Below are 21165 nucleotides of genomic sequence, written 5' to 3'. Positions count from 1 at the left end.
TTCAAACAGAAAGTTGCATATTCAGAAATGTCAGAAAATAAACACCAAGCACATTTGTAAAAAGGCACCCTTACAGTTCTTTAACCTCCTGTTTTTCTTGTTTATTAGATCCACCTGGTCCTCCATCCAACCCCAGAATTACAGACACCACAAAACACTCTGCCACCTTCGCCTGGGGCCGACCTCACTATGATGGTGGTCTTGAAGTAGAGGGATATATTGTTGAGTACAAAAAAGAAGGTCATGATGACTGGGAGGTGGAGACACAGTACCCAGTGAAAGTTACTGAATATGTTATTGGTAAACTTCAAAAACGAGGCAAATACCACTTCAGAGTCACGGCTGTGAACTCTGAGGGAGTTGGAGAGCCTGCAGAGGTTGAGAAAGTGATTGAACTGGTGGATCAGGAGACAGTGCCGGACTTTGAGCTGGATGCTGAACTCAGGAGAACCCTGGTGGTCAGGTGCCGTGCTTCAATCCGTATGTTTGTTCCCATCAGGGGTCGTCCTGTTCCCGAAGTAACCTGGAGCAAAGATGATACCAACCTGAAAACACGTGCACACATTGATACCACAGAGTCCTACACTCTCCTGGTTATTCCTGACTGCACCAGGTATGATGCTGGAAAGTACAACCTCTGTATGGAGAATGTTGCTGGAAAGAAGACTGGCTTTGTTAATGTGAAAGTTCTTGACACACCAGGACCACCAGTCAACCTAAAACCTAGAGAGATCACTAAGAACAGCATCACCCTCCAATGGGAAATCCCCATAATTGACGGTGGTTCTAAAATCCACAATTACGTTGTTGAAAAAAGAGAGGCCACCAAGAAGGCCTACACAGTTCTGAGCACCACATGGCAGAAGTGTTCCTTCAAAGTTTCAGACCTTGCAGAGGGAGCTTACTACTATTTCCGTGTCTCTGCTGAGAATGACCTGGGTGTAGGTGAGCCCGCTGAAACCCCTGAGCCAATCAGAGTATCCCAGGCCCCCTCTGCTCCAGAGAACTTGTATGTCACAGATGTGACAGCTGACAGTGCCAGCCTGGCATGGACCAAGCCCCTTCATGATGGCGGCAGCTTGATCACTGGATACGTCATTGAGGCCCAGAAGAAGGACTCTGAACAGTGGGTGCACATGGCCACCATCAAGGCTCTGGACTACACCATCACAGATCTGATTGAGGGTGCAGAATATACCTTCCGCATAATGGCTGTCAATGCATCAGGCAGGAGCGATCCCCGTGAAAGCAGGCCCGCTATTATCAAAGAACAAACTTCTGCTCCCTCCTTTGACCTGCGTGGAGTCTACCAGAAGACGGTCATCGCCAAGGCAGGGGACCGCGTCAAGGTGGAGATTCCAGTGCTTGGCAAACCCAAACCTGTGGTTTCCTGGAAGAAGGGAGACATTGCGCTCAAGGAGACACAAAGAATCAACACTGAAACCACAGCAACATCAACTATCCTCAATATCAACGAGAGTAAGAGGACTGATGGAGGGCAGTACTCCATGACTGGAAAGAACATGCTGGGCACAGTGATTGAGACGATCACAGTCCTGGTCCATGACATTCCAGGTCCTCCCACTGGTCCCATCAAGCTGGACGAGGTCTCGTGTGATTATGTTCTCATGTCGTGGGAGCCACCCGAGAATGATGGAGGTGTTCCCATCAACAACTATATTGTTGAAATGCGGGAGACTACTGGTACCTCCTGGATGGAGTTGGCAGCTACGGTGATCCGCACCACGTTCAAGGCAGCCCGACTCAACACTGGAACCCAATATCAGTTCCGTGTCAAGGCCCAGAACAGATACGGCATCGGACCATGCATTGTGTCTGAACCAGTGATAGCTGCCTATCCATTTGATGTGCCAGGCCAGCCAGGCACTCCTGTGGTCACATCCTTCAACAAGGATGCTATGACTCTGAGTTGGAATGAGCCTTCCTCTGATGGAGGCAGCGCCATCCTGGGCTATCACATGGACAGAAAAGAGAAAAACAGCATTCTGTGGCAGAGGATCAGCAAAGCTCTTATTGTTGGAAATATCTTCAAATCAACAGGCCTTGTTGATGGAATCGTATATGAACACCGTGTTACTGCTGAAAACATGGCCGGTCTCAGCAAACCAAGCAAACCCTCTGAGCCTATGTACGCTTTGGACCCAGTTGACCCACCAGGCAGGCCTGTGGCACTGAACATCACCAGACATGAGGTGACAGTGTCATGGAAGAAACCAGAGGGAGATGGTGGATTTTCTATCACTGGATATACTGTAGAGAGGAGAGAGATGCCCAATGGACGCTGGCTCAAAGCCAACTTCAACAACATCTTAGAAACTGTTTACACTGTCAGTGGTTTAACTGAAGATGCAACTTATGAATTCCGTGTGATTGCTAAAAACTCAGCTGGTGCCGCCAGCGCTCCATCCCAGTCATCAGAGGCAATCACATGCAGAGATGACATTGAGGAGCCCAGGCTTGATGTTGATGCATCATATAGTAGCAATGTTATTGTCATGGCAGGAGAGGTGTTCAAGCTGGAGGCCAATGTGACCGGCAGGCCAATCCCATCTCTGGTATGGACCAAGGAAGGTAAAGAACTTGAGGATACAGCCAAGCTGGAGATTAAAACATCTGACTTCCACACAACTCTAATAAACAAAGATTCCCTGAGAAGGGATGGTGGTGCTTTTACTCTGACTGCCAGCAATCCTGGTGGATTTGCCAAGTTCACATTCAATGTCAAAGTGCTGGACAGACCTGGACCACCTGACTCCCTCAGTGTATCTGATGTCACAGCTGAGAAATGTGTCCTTAACTGGCTGCATCCAACACATGATGGCGGTGCCAAGATCGAGTACTTTATCATTCAGAGGCGTGAGACAAGTAGATTGGCATGGACAAATGTGGCCACAGACCTTCAGGCCAACAGATTCAAGGTCACAAAGCTTCTGAAGGGCAATGAGTACATCTTCAGAGTCATGGCTGTTAACAAGTATGGCGTGGGCGAGCCCCTGGAGTCTGAATCTGTCATCTGTGCCAACCCATATGTGCCAAGTGATCCACCCCAGCAGCCTGAAGTCACCACCATTACCAAGGACTCCATGGTCGTCTGCTGGGAGCGTCCTGAACACGATGGAGGCAGCAGAATAAACACCTACGTAATCGAGAGAAGGGATAAGACTGGTCTGCGTTGGGTGAAATGCAACAAGAGGACTGTAACTGACCTGCGATTCAAAGTCTCTGGCCTCACACCAGGACACGAATATGAATTCAGAGTTCTTGCTGAGAACAATGCTGGTCTAAGTCAGCCTAGTCTAGCCAGTCCATTCTACAAAGCCGTAGACACCATCTTCCAGCCTGGACCTCCAGGGAACCCCAGAGTACTGGACACAACAAAGTCCTCCGTCACCCTTGCTTGGAACAAGCCTGTTTATGATGGTGGTTCTGAAATCACTGGTTACATAGTGGAGACCTGCCTGCCTGAGGAGGATGAGTGGACAATTCACACTCCCAAGAAGGGATGGACAGCCACTTCGTTCACCATCACCAACTTGAAGGAAAACCAAGAGTACAAAATCAATATCTGTGCCACTAATTGTGAAGGAGTGGGAGAGCCCGCTGCTGTTCCTGGAACTCCCAAGGCTGAAGACAGACTGCTTCCTCCGGAAATCGAACTCGGGGCAGAGCTGCGTAAGGTGGTCTGCATCAGAGCCTGTAGCACACTCAGACTCTTTGTCCCTATCAAGGGTAGACCAGCACCTGAAGTAAAATGGTCAAGAGAGCATGGAGAATCTCTGGACAGAGCTAACATTGAAATCACTTCATCGTTTACCACTCTTCAGGTAGACAACGTTGACAGGTTTGATGGAGGTAAATACATGGTGACTGTAGAGAATGCTTCAGGAAGCAAGACAGCTTTCGTTAATGTGAGGGTGCTAGATACTCCTGGACCACCTCAGAATCTGACCATCAAGGAGGTCACCAGAGATTCAGTTTCCATTGTATGGGATGCACCTCTCATTGATGGTGGCTCCAGAGTCCGCAGCTATGTTGTGGAGAAGCGTGAGTCAACCAGAAAGGCCTACTCGACGGTCTGTGCCAGCTGCCATAAGTCTAGTTGGAAAGTTGGAGACCTGGAAGAAGGCAAGATGTACAGCTTTAGAGTCCTGGCTGAGAATGAATTTGGTATCGGCCTCCCAGTGGAAACTGTTGAACCAATTAAAGTGTCAGAGAAGCCTCTACCACCAGGCAAGGTGTCCCTGCAAGAAGTTACCAGCACCAGCGTCACACTCACTTGGGAAAAGCCTGACCATGATGGCGGTAGCAGAATCACCGGCTATATTGTTGAAATGCAGGGTAAAGGCAGTGAGAAGTGGACCCAGGTCATGGTGGTAAAGACCAATGGGGCTGTTGTAACTGGCCTTACACAGGGAGAGGAGTACATGTTCCGCATCTCTGCCACCAATGAAAAGGGAGTCAGTGATCCACGTCCTCTCAGTTTGCCTGTGGTGGCTAAAGACCTGGTTATCTCACCAACCTTCAAAGTGCTTTTCAGCACATTCAGTGTGTTGGCAGGAGATGACCTGAAGATAGATGTACCATATACCGCCTGTCCTAAGGCTACAGCAACTTGGCTTAAAGATGGTGTTGCTCTGAAGGAGACAACAAGAGTCAATTCTGAAGCCACAGACAAAAACCTTCTCCTGGTTATTAAGGAAGCTTGCAGAGATGATGTGGGCATATACACGATCAAACTGAACAACACAGCTGGAGAGGCATCTACAGACATCAGTGTTGTTGTTCTAGATAAGCCCGGTCCTCCAACAGGCCCAATTAAGATGGATGAAGTCACTGCTGACAGTGTGATCCTGTCCTGGAATGCTCCAGACTATGATGGTGGCTGCTCTATCAACAACTATATTGTTGAGAAGAGAGACACATCTACCACTAACTGGCAGATTGTGTCAGCCACAGTGGCCAGAACCACTATCAAGGCAGCCCGCCTGAAGACTGGGTCTGAGTACCAGTTTAGGATTGCTGCAGAGAATAGATATGGCAAGTCTACAATGCTGCTCTCTGAAACCATTATTGCTCAGTATCCATTTGAAGTGCCCAGCCAACCACGCTCTGTTGTGGTCCAGTCAGCTAACAAGGAGAGCATGGTGGTTGTGTGGGAGAAACCCAGCAATGATGGTGGAAGCAAAATTTCGGGCTACCACTTAGAGCTCAAAGAGAGAAACAGTATACTGTGGGTGAAACAGAATAAACAACTTATTCCAGAGACCAGATTCAAGGTTGTTGGCCTTGAGGAGGGTATTGAATATGAGTTCAGAATCTATGCTGAGAACATCGTCGGCATCAGCAAAGTCAGCAAAGTCAGTGAAATGCAAGTGGCCAGAGATCCTTGTGACAGACCAGGAAAACCAGAGGCTGTTATTGTGACAAGGAATAAAGTGACACTCAGATGGACCAAACCTGAGTATGATGCCGGCATCAAGATCACAGGCTATGTGGTTGAGAAAAAGAAGGGAGCTGGCCGCTGGATGAAGGCCAGCTTCGCCAACGTCATTGAGACTGAATTTGTTGTCACAGGACTTACCGAGGATCAGATTTATGAATTCCGCGTCATCGCCAGGAATGCAGCGGGTGTCTTCAGTCTCCCCTCTGATTCTACTGGATCCATCACTGCCAAGGATGAGGTGGATCCACCCAAGATTGACTTGGACGCTAAGTACTCCCAGGCTGTGGTGGTAAATGCTGGAGAGACATTCAGGCTTGAAGCTGCTATCTTTGGTAAGCCTGTGCCCACAGTACACTGGATGAAGGGGGGCAAAGAGATTACTGAAGCAGCTCGTCTAGAGCTGAAAAACACAGACTTTACAGCTTGTATAATTGTTAAAGAAGCTATCCGTGTTGATGGAGGTCAGTACACGTTGCTGGTAAAGAATGTTGGAGGAGAGAAATCCGTTAACATTAATGTCAAGGTCCTGGACAGACCAGGTCCACCCGAGGGCCCTATTTCCATTTATGGGGTCACCAATGAAAAATGCTCCATTGCCTGGAAATCTCCCCTGCAAGATGGAGGTAGTGATGTTTCTCATTACATTGTTGAGAGGAGGGAAACCAGTCGACTGGTTTGGACTGTAGTTGAACAAAAAGTTCAGACACTGAACCTGAAGATCACAAAACTTCTTCCTGGTAATGAGTACATCTTCAGAGTGATTCCAGTCAACAAATATGGAATTGGTGAGCCTCTGGAATCAGAGGCAATGATTGCCAGAAATCCATTTGTCACTCCCAACCCACCAACAGAGGTAGAAGTCTCCACAATCACCAAAGACTCCATGGTGGTGACCTGGGAGAGACCAACTAATGATGGTGGTAGCTCCATCCAAGGATACGTTATTGAGAAACGTGACAAGGACGGTGTGAGATGGACCCGGTGCAACAAGCGTACAGTGAGTGAGCTGCGCTTCAGAGTGACAGGGCTCCTGGAAAACCACAGCTATGAATTCAGAGTCGCTGCTGAGAATGCTGCAGGTGTTGGTACACCTAGCACACCAACAGTGTACTACAAAGCATTGGATCCTATCTTCAAAGCAGGCCCACCAAACAACCCTAAGGTGGTGGACACATCTAGGTCCACTGTCTCCCTGACATGGGGCAAACCCATCTACGATGGTGGCTGTGAGATTCAGGCTTACATTGTTGAGGCCTGCGATGGGGCATCTGATGAGTGGTTTATATGTACTCCTCCCACTGGAATCCCAGACACTAAGTTTACCGTGAAAAAGCTTCTGGAGAAGCATGAGTACCAATTCAGAGTGTGTGCCATCAACAAAGTTGGTGTTGGTGAGCATGCTGATGTTCCAGGAAAGATTCTTATGGAGGAGAAGCTAGAGGCTCCAGATCTTGACCTGGATGCTGATATGAGAAAGATGATCAACATTAGATCAGCAAGCACTCTTAGGCTGTTTGTTCCTGTGAGAGGTCGTCCAGCTCCTGAGGTGAAATGGAGCAAGGCTGAGGGTGAGATTAAGGAGACTGCCCAGATTGACAACACAGGAAACTATGCTTCACTGGTCATTGAGAATGTTGACAGATTTGACAGTGGCAAGTACGTCCTGACTGCAGAGAATGCCAGCGGAGTGAAGTCAGTCTTCATCAGTGTCAGAGTGCTGGACTCACCTAGTCCACCAACTAACTTTATCGTGAAAGAAATTACTAAAAATTCTGTCACTCTCACATGGGAGCCTCCACTTCTGGATGGCGGCTCAAAAATTAAGCATTATATTGTTGAGAAGCGTGAGAGCACCAGGAAAGTTTACTCTCCCATCACCACCTGTAATAGGATGTCATGGAAAGTTGAACCTCTTCCAGAGGGTGGAATCTTCTTCTTCAGAGTCCTGGCTGAGAATGAATATGGTGTGGGTCTCCCCGCTAAAACTATAGAACCAATTAAGATATCTGAGAAACCCCAACCGCCTGGTAAGGTCAGTGTTGTCGATGTCACTAATAGCACTGTAACTCTCACCTGGGAGAAGCCTGTACATGATGGTGGCAGCAGGATCAGCCATTATGAAGTCGAACTGGCACCTAAGGACAGTGAAACTTGGTCTTTGTGTGCAAGCGTGAAGGCAATCGAGACTGTAGTGACAAACTTATGCAAGGGAGACGAGTACCAGTTCAGGGTTGCTGCTGTAAATGACAAGGGCAGAAGTGACCCCAGACAACTGGCACACTCAGTTGTAGTAAAAGATCTTGTCATTGAGCCTGCTGTTAGACCCAAAGTGAGCACCTACAGTGTCCAGGTGGGCTATGACCTCAAGATAGAGGTCCCAGTTGCTGGCCATCCAAAGCCAACCATCACTTGGACCAAGGACGGAGCTGCCCTTAAGCAGACCACCAGAGTCAATGTAACTGACTCAGCACATCACTCCACTCTCACCATAAAAGATGCCACCAGAGAGGATGGAGGCATGTACAGCATTTCTGTCGCCAATGCGCTGGGTTCCAAGGATGCCACTATTGAGGTGATCACTTTGGACAAACCAGGCCCACCAACAGGGCCTGTCAAGATGGAGGACATCAGTGCTGAGAGTATTACTCTTTCCTGGGAACCTCCTACATATACAGGTGGCTGTCCAATTTCCAACTATGTGGTGGAGAAGAGAGACACAACCACAACCAACTGGGTGGTTGTATCGGCTACTGTGGCCAGAACCACGCTTAAAGTGAGCAATCTGAAGACAGGCGCTGAATACCAGTTCAGAATCTATGCTGAGAATAGATATGGAAAGAGTTATGCAATTGATTCAGAGCCTGTTTTGGCACAGTATCCGTTCCAGGAGCCTGGCCCACCAGGAACACCATTTGTGTCTTTATACACTAAAGACTATATGGTGGTTGAGTGGCACAAACCTCCATCCGATGGTGGCAGTTCTATCTTGGGTTACCATCTGGAGAGGAAAGAGAAGAACAGCATCCTCTGGACCAAGATCAACAAAATGCTCATCCAAGACTGTAGGTTTAAATCTACCCCTCTTGAGGAAGGCATTGAGTATGAGTACAGAGTTTATGCTGAAAATATTGTTGGCATTGGAAAATGCAGCAAAGTCTCTGAGGTGTATGTAGCCCGTGACCCATGTGATCCTCCACGTCATCCTGAAGCTCTGATTGTGACCAGACACTCAGTGAAGCTGAAGTGGGGCCCTCCAGAGTATGATGGTGGAAGCTTAGTTACCGGCTACGTAGTGGAGAAACGTGACCTCCCTGAAGGAAAGTGGATGAAGGCTAGTTTTGCGAACGTCATTGAACATGAATTTACAGTCACTGGCCTGACAGAAGACAGTAAATATGACTTCAGAGTAATTGCAAGGAATGCAGCTGGTGCTGTCAGCAAGCCCTCTGATAGCACAGGATCCATCACAGCCAAGGATGAAGTTGAAACACCTAAGTGTGAGACAGATGCCATGTACAACCAGACCATTGTTATTAATGCTGGAGAGACTTTCAGCCTGGAGGCCAGTGTGGAAGGAAAGCCCATTCCCACAGCTCAGTGGTTCAAGGGAAATGAGGAAGTTGAAAACTCAGCAAGAGCTGAGATCAAAAACACAGATTTTAAGGCTTTGCTTATTGTGAAGGATGCCATCAGAGTGGATGGTGGAAATTACACTCTGGTTTTGACAAATGTAGCTGGATCTAAGACTGTCCCATTCAGTGTGAAGGTCTTGGACAGACCAGGTCCCTCAGAGGGTCCTCTTACTGTCGGCAACGTCACTGAGGAGAAGTGCTCATTGTCATGGCTGCCACCCAGGCACGATGGGGGAGCAAGCATTTCTCACTACGTTATTCAGAAGAGAGAAACCAGCCGCCTGGCATGGACTGTGGTCTCCGGTGACTGTGGCGCTACCATGTTCAAGGTTACCAAACTGTTGAAGGGTAACGAGTACATCTTCAGAGTCATGGCTGTGAACAAATATGGTGTGGGCGAGCCTCTTGAATCAGCACCAGTTATCATGAGGAATCCATTTGTTCCTCCTGGCGCACCTCAGGAGCTTGAGATCACTAACATTACCAGGGACTCCATGACTGTGTGCTGGAACCGCCCTCAGACCACTGGAGGTAGTGACATTGGTGGCTACATTGTTGAGAAAAGAGACAGAGCCGGAGTGAGGTGGACCAAGTGCAACAAACGCAGAGTGACAGACTTGCGTTTCAGAGTAACAGGACTAACTGAGGACCATGAGTATGAATTCAGGGTATCTGCTGAGAATGTAGCCGGAGTGGGTCAGCCAAGCGCAGCTACACCCTACCATAAAGCCTGTGACCCTATGTTTGAGCCAGGCTGTCCCAGCAATGTCCATGTGGTCGACATGACTAAAGATTCCATCAGTCTGGCCTGGCACAGGCCCATCTATGATGGTGGTTGTGAGATTCAAGGATATGCTGTGGAAATTACCAAAGCTGAGGAGGAGGAGTGGACCATATGCACTCCACCCTCTGGAGTTAATGCTACCAAGTTTACCATCACCAAGTTGATAGAGCACCAGGAATATAAGGTGCGCGTTTGTGCCATTAATAAGATGGGTGTTGGTGAGCCCACAGACATCCAGGGAGTTGTGAAACCTATGGATAAAATTGATCCTCCTGAGGTGATTCTGGATTCAGAGCTCAGGAAGGGAATAGTTGTCCGCGCAGGAGGCTCAATGAGAATCTGCATTCCATTTAAGGGCCGTCCCATTCCTGAGATCAGCTGGGCCAAGGAGGATGGTGAACTGCCCAGTAAAGTTCAGATAGAGACCGGTGAAGACTACACACAGCTCTCCATTGACATCTGTGACAGATATGATGCTGGAAAATACATCCTCAACTTGGCAAACACTGCTGGAACCAAATCAGCCTTTGTCTCTGTTAAAGTTCTGGACACTCCAGGGGCCCCTCTGAACCTAATAGTAAAAGACATTAAGAGGCAAAGCGTCACACTGACCTGGGAGCCTCCTATTATTGATGGGGGTGCAAGAATCAAGAATTACCTGGTTGAAAAGCGGGAGTCCACCAGGAAGGTCTACTCTAATGTGGACAACAAGTGCACAAAGACAAGCTTCCGCATCACTGGCCTCACTGAGGGCACTATCTACTATTTCAGAGTCTTAGCAGAGAACGAGTTTGGTGTGGGACAACCAGCTGAGACATCAGATTCAGTAAAGACCTCTGAGCCTCCTCTGCCTGTGGGTAAGATCACTTTGACTGAAGTGACCAAAACCACTGCTTCACTGTCCTGGGAGAAGCCAGATCATGATGGAGGCAGCAGGATCATTGGCTACTACATTGAGATGCAACCTGTGGGCTCAGAGGAATGGGTGGTGGCCGCCACAACCAAAGCTTGTGAGGGCACTGTCTTAGGCCTCAGTGCAGGACATGAGTACTTGTTTAGAGTTTCAGCTTTCAATGAGAAAGGCAAGAGTGACCCCAGGTCTCTGGCTGCACCAGTCACTGCTAAAGATGTGACTGTCGAGCCAAAATTCAAGATGACATTCAACACTTACAGCTTACAGCAGGGTGAGGACCTGAAGATTGAGATTCCAGTAATTGGACGCCCTGTTCCCAAGGTTGAATGGAAGAAGGATGGACAGGCTCTTAAGGAAACAACCAGACTAAATGTATCCAGCACACCATCATCTACTAAACTGTGCATTAAGGATGCAAATAAGGAAGACGCTGGTAAATACATTGTCACAGCCACCAGCAGTATTGGGACATCTACAGAGGAGATAACTGTTATCATTCTTGATAAGCCTGGCCCACCCACAGGCCCTGTGAAGGTTGAGGAAGTGAGCTCTAATTATGTCACTCTCTCCTGGGAGCTACCAGAGTATACTGGAGGCTGTCAGATCAACAACTACATTGTGGAAAAGAGAGACACCACCACTACAGCATGGCAGATTGTGTCTGCTACTATTGCCAGAACAACCATCAAAGTCACCAATTTGAAGACTGGAGTTGAGTATCAGTTCAGAGTGTCTGCTGAGAATAGATATGGCAAGAGTTCTGCCATTGTCTCTCCCTCTGTTATTGCGCAATATCCATTCAGTGAGCCTGCCGCCCCAGGAACACCCATAGTTTCTGCTGCAACCAAGGATAACATGGTTGTTGAGTGGAAGGCTCCAACCAACAATGGAGGCAGCCCCATCATAGGCTATCACCTTGAGAGAAAGGAGAAGAACAGCCTCTTGTGGACTAAACTCAACAAGCTTCTAATCCCAGAGACACGTTTCAAGACCACAGAGCTGGAAGAAGGTATTGAGTATGAATTCAGAGTTTATGCTGAGAACATTGCTGGACTCAGCCCAGTTAGCAAAGTCTCTGAAAGCACAGTAGCCAGGGACCCCTGTGACCCACCAGGTGCACCCGAGGCTATTGAAATCACCAGAAACCATGTGACACTCCAGTGGACCAAGCCTCAGTATGATGGAGGCAGTGCAATCACTGGCTATGTGATTGAAAGGAAGAAGCATCCAGATACCCGTTGGATGAAGGCCAGCTTCACCAACATCATTGATACCCAGTACACGCTTACTGGTCTTACTGAGGACTGTGTTTACGAGTTCAGAGTTGTTGCCAAAAATGCTGCTGGCATTTCCAGCCGTCCTTCTCAGGGCACAGGAGAAATTACAGCCAAAGATGAAATTGAGGCTCCAGACGCCACTATGGATTCTAAATTCAAGGATCTGACTATTGTTAATGCCGCCGAGACATTCATCATTGATGCTGACTACACTGGCAAACCTCTGCCTGAGGTCATTTGGTTAAAGGATGGAAAAGAAATTGACAAAACCACTCAAAGAATGGAGGTCAAGACCACGCTCACACATACCATTCTGACAGTCAAGGATTGCGTCAGAGTGGATGGTGGCCACTTTGTCCTCAAACTTGTCAATGTGGGAGGGGTCAAGATGATCCCAGTTAATGTTAAAATTCTGGATAGACCCGGTCCTCCGGATGGCCCTCTAGAAGTCAAAGGGGTCACAGCTGAGAAATGCTACCTGCACTGGAACCATCCTTCACATGATGGTGGAGCCAGTATCTCTCACTACATCATTGAGAAGAGAGAGACCAGTCGTTTGTCATGGACCATGGTTGAGCCCAAGATCCAAGCCATCAGCTACAAAATCACAAAACTTCTGCCTGGCAATGAATACATCTTCAGAGTCACAGCTGTGAATAAATATGGTGTTGGTGAGCCTTTGGAGTCTGACCCTGTTATTGCTCGTAACCCCTTCACCACTCCCAGTGCCCCCTCCACCCCAGAGGCCAGCGCTATTACCAGGGATTCCATCGTGCTTACCTGGGAGAGGCCAGAGCATAATGGAGGAGCTGAGATTGAAGGATATGTCCTTGAAAAACGCGATAAGGATGGCGTTAGATGGACCAAGTGCAACAAGAAGAGGCTGACTGACCTGAGATTCAGATGCACAGGTCTCACAGAGGGCCACTCCTATGAATTCAGGGTCTCAGCAGAAAATGCTGCTGGTGTGGGAAAGCCTAGTTCACCAACTGAATACATCAAAGCATGTGATGCCATTTATCCACCAGGACCTCCAAATAACCCCAAAGTCACTGACCATTCAAGCACCACAGTCTCTCTGTCCTGGTCCAGGCCCATCTATGATGGTGGGGCTCAGATCAGTGGGTATATTGTTGAAATGAAGGAGGCAGCAGATGATGAGTGGGTCATATGCACATCACACACTGGTGTTCAGGCCACTCACTACACTGTGAAGAGACTGAAGGAGAATGCAGAGTACAACTTCCGCATCTGTGCTGTCAACTGTGAGGGAGTAGGAGAGCATGTGGATGTTCCTGGGTCTGTGATCGCCGCAGAAAAGCTGGAGGCTCCTGAAATTGAGCTGGATGCCGACCTGAGGAAGATGGTCAATGTTCGTGCCACAGCCACCCTGCGTCTGTTTGTGACAATCAGAGGAAAGCCTGAGCCTGAGGTCAGATGGTCAAAGGCTGATGGCACTCTGAATGAGCGTGCTCAGATTGATGTCACAAGCTCTTACACAATGTTGGTGATTGAGAATGTTGACAGATTCGACACTGGCAAATATGTGCTAACCCTCGAGAACCTCAGTGGCTCTAAATCAGCCTTCATCAATGTCAGAGTTCTGGACTCCCCCAGCGCTCCTACCAACCTGGAGGTTAAGGATGTGAAGAGGACTTCTGTTGCTATCTCCTGGGAGCCTCCTCTAATTGATGGTGGGGCTAAGATATCACACTATATTGTGGAGAAGAGAGAGCAGAAGAGAATGGCATTCAGTAGTGTTTGCACAAACTGTGTGAGGAACTCGTACATTATTTCAGACCTGCAGGAGGGAGGCCGATACTATTTCCGTGTGTTGGCTGTGAATGAGCTGGGAGTAGGTCTGCCTGCTTCCACCGAACAAGTCAAGGTGTCTGAGGCTCCTTTGCCTCCTGGTAAGGTTGTCCTGGTTGATGTGACTCGTCACACTGTCACCCTCTCCTGGGAGAAACCTGATCATGATGGAGGCAGCAAGATTACAAATTATATTGTAGAGATGCAGCCCAAGGGAGATGACAAATGGGCTGTATGCAGTGAAGTCAAGGCCCTGGAAGCTACTATTGATGGACTCACAACCGGAGAGGAATACTCCTTCAGGGTGACTGCTGTGAATGATAAGGGAAAGAGTGATGCCAAGCCTCTGGCTGCCCCTGTGGTGGTGAAGGACATCACAATGGAACCTATTGTGAACCTGTTGTTCAACACATACAGTGTAAAAGCAGGAGATGACCTGAAGATAGATGTTCCTTTCAAAGGCAGACCTCAGCCTGAGGTGTCCTGGAAGAAGGACGGCCATGTGCTTAAACAGACGACCAGGGTCAATGTTGTTAATTCCAAGACCTCATCCAAGATTATCATCAAGGATGCAACCAAGGAGGATTTTGGAAAGTATGAGATTACTCTGAGTAATTCTGTAGGCACCAAGACAGCTGAAGTCTCTGTTGTAATCCTAGACAAACCTGGCCCACCCAGCAACATTAAGGTGGATGAGGTGAGTGCTGACTTCGTCTCTCTGTCTTGGGATCCTCCAGCCTATGATGGTGGATGCCAGATCAACAACTATGTGGTGGAGAAGAGAGACACTACCACAACTACATGGCAGATTGTTTCAGCCACAGTAGCTAGGACATCTATCAAGGTGTCTCGTCTCACTCAGGGAACAGAGTACCAATTCCGCATTGCAGCTGAGAACCGTTATGGCAAGAGTTCTTCCATTGACTCTGCTCCTATTGTTGCTCAGTATTCATTCGAGCCTCCTGGCCCTCCAACCAATGTTTGTGTTACTCATGCCACCAAGTATGGTATGCTTGTGGAATGGGGCAGACCTGCCAGTGATGGTGGAAGCCCTGTTATTGGTTATCACATTGAATGCAAAGACCAAAGCAGCCTCCTGTGGACCAAGGTCAACAGAGGTCTGCTGGCTGAGAACCAGTTTAAGATGACAGGCATTGAAGAAGGCCTGATGTATCAGTTCAGAGTCTATGCTGAGAATATTGCTGGCATTGGTCCATGCACTAAACCCAGTGAAGCTGTGGCAGCTAGGGATCCATGTCCACCTCCATGTAACCTCAAAGTCACCAACATTACCAGGACTTCCGTGTCTCTCTTCTGGGAGAAGCCAGAGTTTGATGGTGGAGCAAAGATTACTGGCTACATTGTTGAGCGTAAAGAATTGCCCAATGGCCGCTGGCTGAAATGCAACTTTACTAACCTGCAAGACACCTACTTTGATGTCACAGGCCTCACAGAGGATGTCCAATATGACTTCCATGTCATTGCTAAGAACTCTACAGAGCTGTTGAGTGCTCCCTCAGAGAACACTGGTGCTGTCACAGTCAAGGATGATGTGGATCCTCCAACTATTATCCTGGAAGATAAGTTCAGACAGCTGGTTGTCATTAAGGCTGGAGATATCATTAGAATTGATGCCGAAATCACAGGTCGTCCACTTCCAGTTGTCTCATGGTCTAAGGATGGTAAGGAGATTGAGGCCAAAGCAAGGTGTGAAATCACCTCCACCAACTTCGCAACCACACTGATTGTCAGAGACACTATCAGGAGGGACTCTGGCCAGTATGTCCTGACCCTGCACAATGTGGCAGGAACCAGGTCTGTGGCTGTCAACTGCAAGGTTCTGGACAGACCAGGGCCTGCGTCCGGGCCTTTGGCGGTGTCTGGCCTTACAGCAGAGAAATGCACTCTAACATGGGGACCCCCTCAGGAGAACGGTGGGGCTGAAATCATGCATTACATTGTGGAGAAACGCGAGACCAGTCGCCTTGCCTGGACTCTTGTCTACGGTGACATGAAGGCAACCACCTGTAAAGTGACGAAGCTGCTCAAAGGAAACGAGTACATCTTCAGAGTCAGGGGAGTCAACAAATATGGGGATGGTGAGGCCCTAGAGAGTGAGGCAGTAAAGGCCATGGATCCATTCACTGTGCCTGCAGCTCCCACTAATGTCCAGGTCACCGCAGTTACAAGTGAGGCAATGACCATCTGTTGGGAAAGACCAGTGTCTGATGGTGGTAGCAGCATCGCTGGCTATGTCATTGAAAAGCGAGAGAAGACTGGCCTTCGCTGGTGCCGTGTTAACAAGAAACCTGTTTATGACCTCAGAGTCAAAGCCTCACACCTCCGTGATGGCTGTGAGTATGAGTATAGAGTGTTTGCAGAGAACTCTGCTGGCCTCAGTGCTCCCAGCATCCCTTGCCCACTCACCAAGGCTGAAGACCCACAGTTCTTGCCTTCACCTCCTGCTAAGCCTAAGATCATTGACTCTACCAAGACCACTGTAACCCTGTCATGGAACAAGCCACTGTTTGATGGTGGAGCACCTGTGACTGGTTACAGAGTAGAATACAGCAAGACTTCAGATGATGAATGGATGGTTGGAGTCCAGAACACTAAGAACACAGAGTTTACAGTGGTTGGATTGACACCTGGGGCTGAATATGTGTTTGTTGTCAAGTCCATTAACAAGATTGGAGTCAGTGAGCCTAGTCCTGAGTCAGACAAACAAATCGCCAAAGAAAGAGAGGAGGAGCCTGTCTTTGACATCAGCAATGAGATGAGGAAGACACTTATTGTGAGGGATGGAAGCTCATTCACCATGACAGTGCCCTTCAGAGGAAAACCCATCCCCAGTGTTACATGGACTAAGCCTGATGTTGACCTTAGAGTTCGTGCTGTCATTGATACCACAGACACCTTCACCTCCATCACCTTAGAAAAGGCAACTCGCAACGACTCTGGTAAATATACCGTCACCTTGTCAAACGTTGCTGGAACTGCCACCTTGACACTCAATGTCAGAGTCCTGGACTCCCCCGGTCCTCCTGCCCGTGTAGAGGTCAAGGAAGTGACCAAGACCTCAGCTAGTGTAACCTGGGACACTCCTGATAATGAAGGAGGAGGCCCGTGCAAGAACTACCTTGTTGATATCCGTGAGGCCAGCAAGAAAGGCTGGACCAGACTGACGGACACATGCCACAGACTGACATACAAGGTGTCAGACCTGCAGGAGGGAGGAGTCTACTACTTCAGAGTGACAGGAGAGAATGAGTATGGCATCGGTGTTCCTGCTGAGACCAAAGAGGGAACGAAAATCACAGGTATAGATTTTTCAAAGGTGGTAACATAGAGTGTTATTATTGTGCAAAACAAAACCAATAAACACATTATGTCCTGTCTCTACAGAAAAACCAAGCCCACCACCAAAGCTGGGTGTGACTGATGTGACCAAGGAGAGTGTGTCCCTCGCCTGGGCTAAACCAGAACAAGACGGAGGCAGCAGAATTACTGGCTACCTGGTAGAAGCTCTGGAGAAAGGCCAGGAGAAGTGGGTTAAGTGTGGCGTAACCAAGTCTGTCCACTTAACAGTGTCTGGTCTAAGGGAGAATGCTGAATACTTCTTCAGAGTCAGAGCTGAGAACTTCGCTGGATTCAGTGATATAAAGGAACTGGTTTCCCCTGTTTTGCTCAAAGACCAGCATGGTACGTTACAGATCAGATTAACAACTGTGATTAGTAAAACAGTGAATACAAAAAGAATAAGCAAGCACATTAACCAAATCAAATTATACATTATGACCCCCCTATTTCCCCTGCTATAACTCTCTTTGTTACTTTTTTCTCCAGAATCTCCTGAGATCAACATGAAGGACTTCCCCCACAACACAGTGTATGTTAGAGCTGGATCTACCCTCAAGTGTGAGATCCCACTGTCAGGCCGGCCTTTGCCCAAAGTCTCCCTGTCCAAGGATAATGTGCTGCTCAAGTCAACAATGAGGTTCAACTCTGAAGTGACCCCTGACAGCATCAAGATCACCTTGCGCGAGAGCATTGCTAAAGACTCAGGACGCTACGACATTACTGCCTCCAACTCCAGTGGAACGACCAAGTCCTTTGTGAACATTGTGGTTCTGGACCGTCCCAGCGCCCCGCTTGGACCTGTGGAGCTGTTTGACGTCACAGAAGACAGCGTGAGCCTGAGGTGGCTACCACCGGCATATGATGGCGGCAGCCCCATCACCAACTACATCATTCAGAAGAGAGAGACAACCACAGCCAACTGGATGGACGTCTCCTCTGCTGTGGCCCGCTGCACCATGAAGATCATGAAGCTGACCACTGGCCTGGAGTACCAGTTCAGAATCAAGGCTGAGAACAGATATGGAATCAGCGAACACCTTGACTCACCAACTGTCGGTGTCAGCCTTCCTTACAGTAAGTGGTCTTTGTTTTACATCCCCCTTTTATCTTCACATTTATACTCTGTTTTTTCACAATGAGGATGTTAACACCCTTCAACTCTGCCTGTTACCCTCCAGCTCTTCCTGATGCTCCATCGACTCCAGAGATCACAGCTGTAACCAGAGAGACCATCACTGTAGCCTGGAAGGAGCCCAAGTCAGATGGTGGCAGCCATGTGTTTGGCTACCATCTCCAGATGAAAGACAAGAACAGCATTCTCTGGCAGAGAGTCAACAAAATGGTGATCCGTGCTACACACATCAAAGTCACCAACATCAACGCTGGACTAATTTATGAGTTCAAGGTGGCGGCGGAGAATGCTGCTGGAATCAGCGCCTTCAGCAAGGTTTCTGATTCGGTCCTGGCCATTGATGCCTGTGGTGAGTTTAATGTCAAAAACCTATAAAAGTCAAGGAAATCAGATTTTGTTTTGAAGCAACAAGTTCTCACTGTTGTTCACTGTTCCTGCAGAGCCACCCGCCAGCCTCCGCATTAGTGACATCACCAAGAACTCCATTAGTCTGGCCTGGCAGAAGCCCAACTACGATGGCGGTTCACCGATCACTGGCTACATCATTGAGAAGAGAGAGGGTGCCAAGTGGTCCAAGGCCAACCTCACCAATGTCACAGACACCCGCTATACTGTGACTGGTCTAACCCAGGACGAGACGTACGAGTTCAGAGTCATGGCCAAGAATGCCGTTGGCTCAGTGAGCAACCCGTCCATGATTGTTGGACCAGCCACATGCGTGGACACCTACGGTAGGTCTCTTTTGTGTTCTTGAGGATTTTATTCCAAACTGTGCATTTACATAAAATGTAGTGCTTTTATTCTTCTCACAGAAAGAGCACTTTAGATTTTGGTCTCTATGGCCGTTCCTCTACTACTCCTGTTTTTTGTGAAACTGGATATTGCATTCTGGAAATATAGACATATTTTATTCTTTTGTTCTTTTACAATTGATGAGCTGTTTTCTCATCTGTTTCTACATGAACACATCATGTTCTGTCATATGTGATTCATCTATCCATCAGAATTTGACCTCACTCGCCTCTTTTTGGGTTTATCAGGTGCCCCAGAGATTGAAATGCCTCAGGAGTACCTCAATGAGGTCAAGTACAGGGCTGAATCTGATGTGGAACTCAAATTCAATATCATCGCCAAGCCTGCTCCCACTATCGAGTGGTTTAAGGATGGCAGAGAGCTTAAACCCACTGCCCAGCTCTCATTCAAACACACGTTTGAGTCCACCAGTTTGTATCTGAGGGAAACCACTCGTCTGAACTCTGGAACCTACGAGGTCAAGGTGAAGAACTCTCTGGGATCTGCTTGCGCCGTTGTCAGGCTGCTCATTCAAGGTATTCAGATGTTATTTAAAACCTGTATTAATGACTTAAACTTTGCCTTGCATTAAAAGTATTCTATGTACTGCAAAAACCCTGACATGCATGAATATGTCCCTTTCCAGACAAGCCAGGCCCCCCTGATGGAGAGATTCAGTTCAAAAAGGTGACGGCCGACAACATCACCATCATGTGGTCCCCGCCTGCTGATGAGGGCGGTGCCATGGTAACACATTATATTGTGGAGAAGAGAGAGACCAGCAGGGTCATGTGGTCCATCGTCTCAGAGAAACTGGTTGACTGCATCGTCAACGTGCCCAGACTCATCCAGGGCAACGAGTATATCTTCAGGGTCCGTGGAGTCAACAAGTATGGCATCGGAGATCCACTGGAGTCTGAGCCTATCGTCGCCAGGAACGCATTTGGTAAGTTAACAGAACAAACTCACCTTTATTCACCACAGCTGCTGTTCAGTCCAGATTGTTAGCTTTGGAAAAGAACTTAACTTCAGTGTTGTAGTTTATATTTTTCAATTACACAAAAAAATAGATTAGTATTTTGAAGGTCTTCTTCAAACAATGAAAAAGTAAACTCATCATTTGTATTTTGTACAGTTCCTCCTAGCGAGCCATCCAAGCCTAAAGTGACCATGATCACCAAGTCCACTATGACAGTGATCTGGGAAAGACCAGCTTTAGATGGAGGCAGCGACATCGACGGCTACTACCTGGAGAAGAGGGAGAAGAAGAGTCTGCAGTGGTTCAAGGTCTGTTTTTCTCTTTAGAGAAAGAAACAACACTGATAATTGGAATACGTAAGCATCATAATGTTAATTTTTTTGTCCAGGTGGTGAAAGGCACCATCAGAGACACCAGACAGAAAGTCACCAACCTGGCGGAGAACAATGAGTACCAGTACAGAGTTTGTGCTGTCAACAAGGCTGGAGCAGGAAACTATTCTGAGGCTTCTGACCTCTACAAGGCCTACGACCCCATCGGTATGCTTCTGATTAGCACTTAGAGCCAGTATTTAGGAACTTCTTAACTTTATTGTTATGGTCTTCACATGGAACCGCTGCCAACATTCATGTCTCTTTCAGATCTGCCTGGTGAACCGTCCAAGCTGCGTGTGGTTGACTCCACAAAGACCTCTGTCACCCTCGGCTGGGAGAAGCCCGTCTACGATGGCGGAAGTGAAATCACACACTACATTTTGGACCAAATGAGCTCAGAGGAGAAAGAATGGGTGACCATCAACCCACAGGTCAAGACCTGCGAGTATGTGGTGTCCCACCTTAAACCTGGAAACTATTACTTCTTCAGAGTCTACGCTGTGAACTGCAAGGGCAAAGGAGAGGACATCAAAATGTACCAGCCTGTGCAAGCCAAAGATATCTTGGGTTTGTATTCATGTAGAAGCAGGACATGACTCTTTTGTGCTTGTTTATGATCCAGATAAAAATATATTGCTAATAACCA

At 48.0% G+C, this 21165-nt stretch overlaps 1 protein-coding gene across 1 annotated transcript in view; it reads left to right on the top strand.

The window, feature by feature from the left end:
- Positions 1–21165, top strand: part of LOC139208921 (titin-like) — a 210071-nt gene that overhangs the window by 163643 nt on the left and 25263 nt on the right. The window contains exons 166-175 of the mRNA XM_070838698.1: positions 109–17202; positions 17288–17584; positions 17729–18316; positions 18421–18723; positions 18815–19105; positions 19415–19702; positions 19813–20112; positions 20302–20453; positions 20534–20684; positions 20787–21086. Coding sequence (XP_070694799.1) covers positions 109–17202; positions 17288–17584; positions 17729–18316; positions 18421–18723; positions 18815–19105; positions 19415–19702; positions 19813–20112; positions 20302–20453; positions 20534–20684; positions 20787–21086 — 19764 coding nt within the window. The remainder of the gene's footprint in view (positions 1–108; positions 17203–17287; positions 17585–17728; positions 18317–18420; positions 18724–18814; positions 19106–19414; positions 19703–19812; positions 20113–20301; positions 20454–20533; positions 20685–20786; positions 21087–21165) is intronic.

The sequence above is a fragment of the Pempheris klunzingeri genome, chromosome 10 (assembly GCF_042242105.1).
Source record: "Pempheris klunzingeri isolate RE-2024b chromosome 10, fPemKlu1.hap1, whole genome shotgun sequence".
Lineage (NCBI taxonomy): Eukaryota > Metazoa > Chordata > Actinopteri > Acropomatiformes > Pempheridae > Pempheris > Pempheris klunzingeri.
The sequence above is the reverse complement of the archived record's forward strand: the minus strand, read 5'-3'. Positions and strand labels throughout refer to the sequence as shown.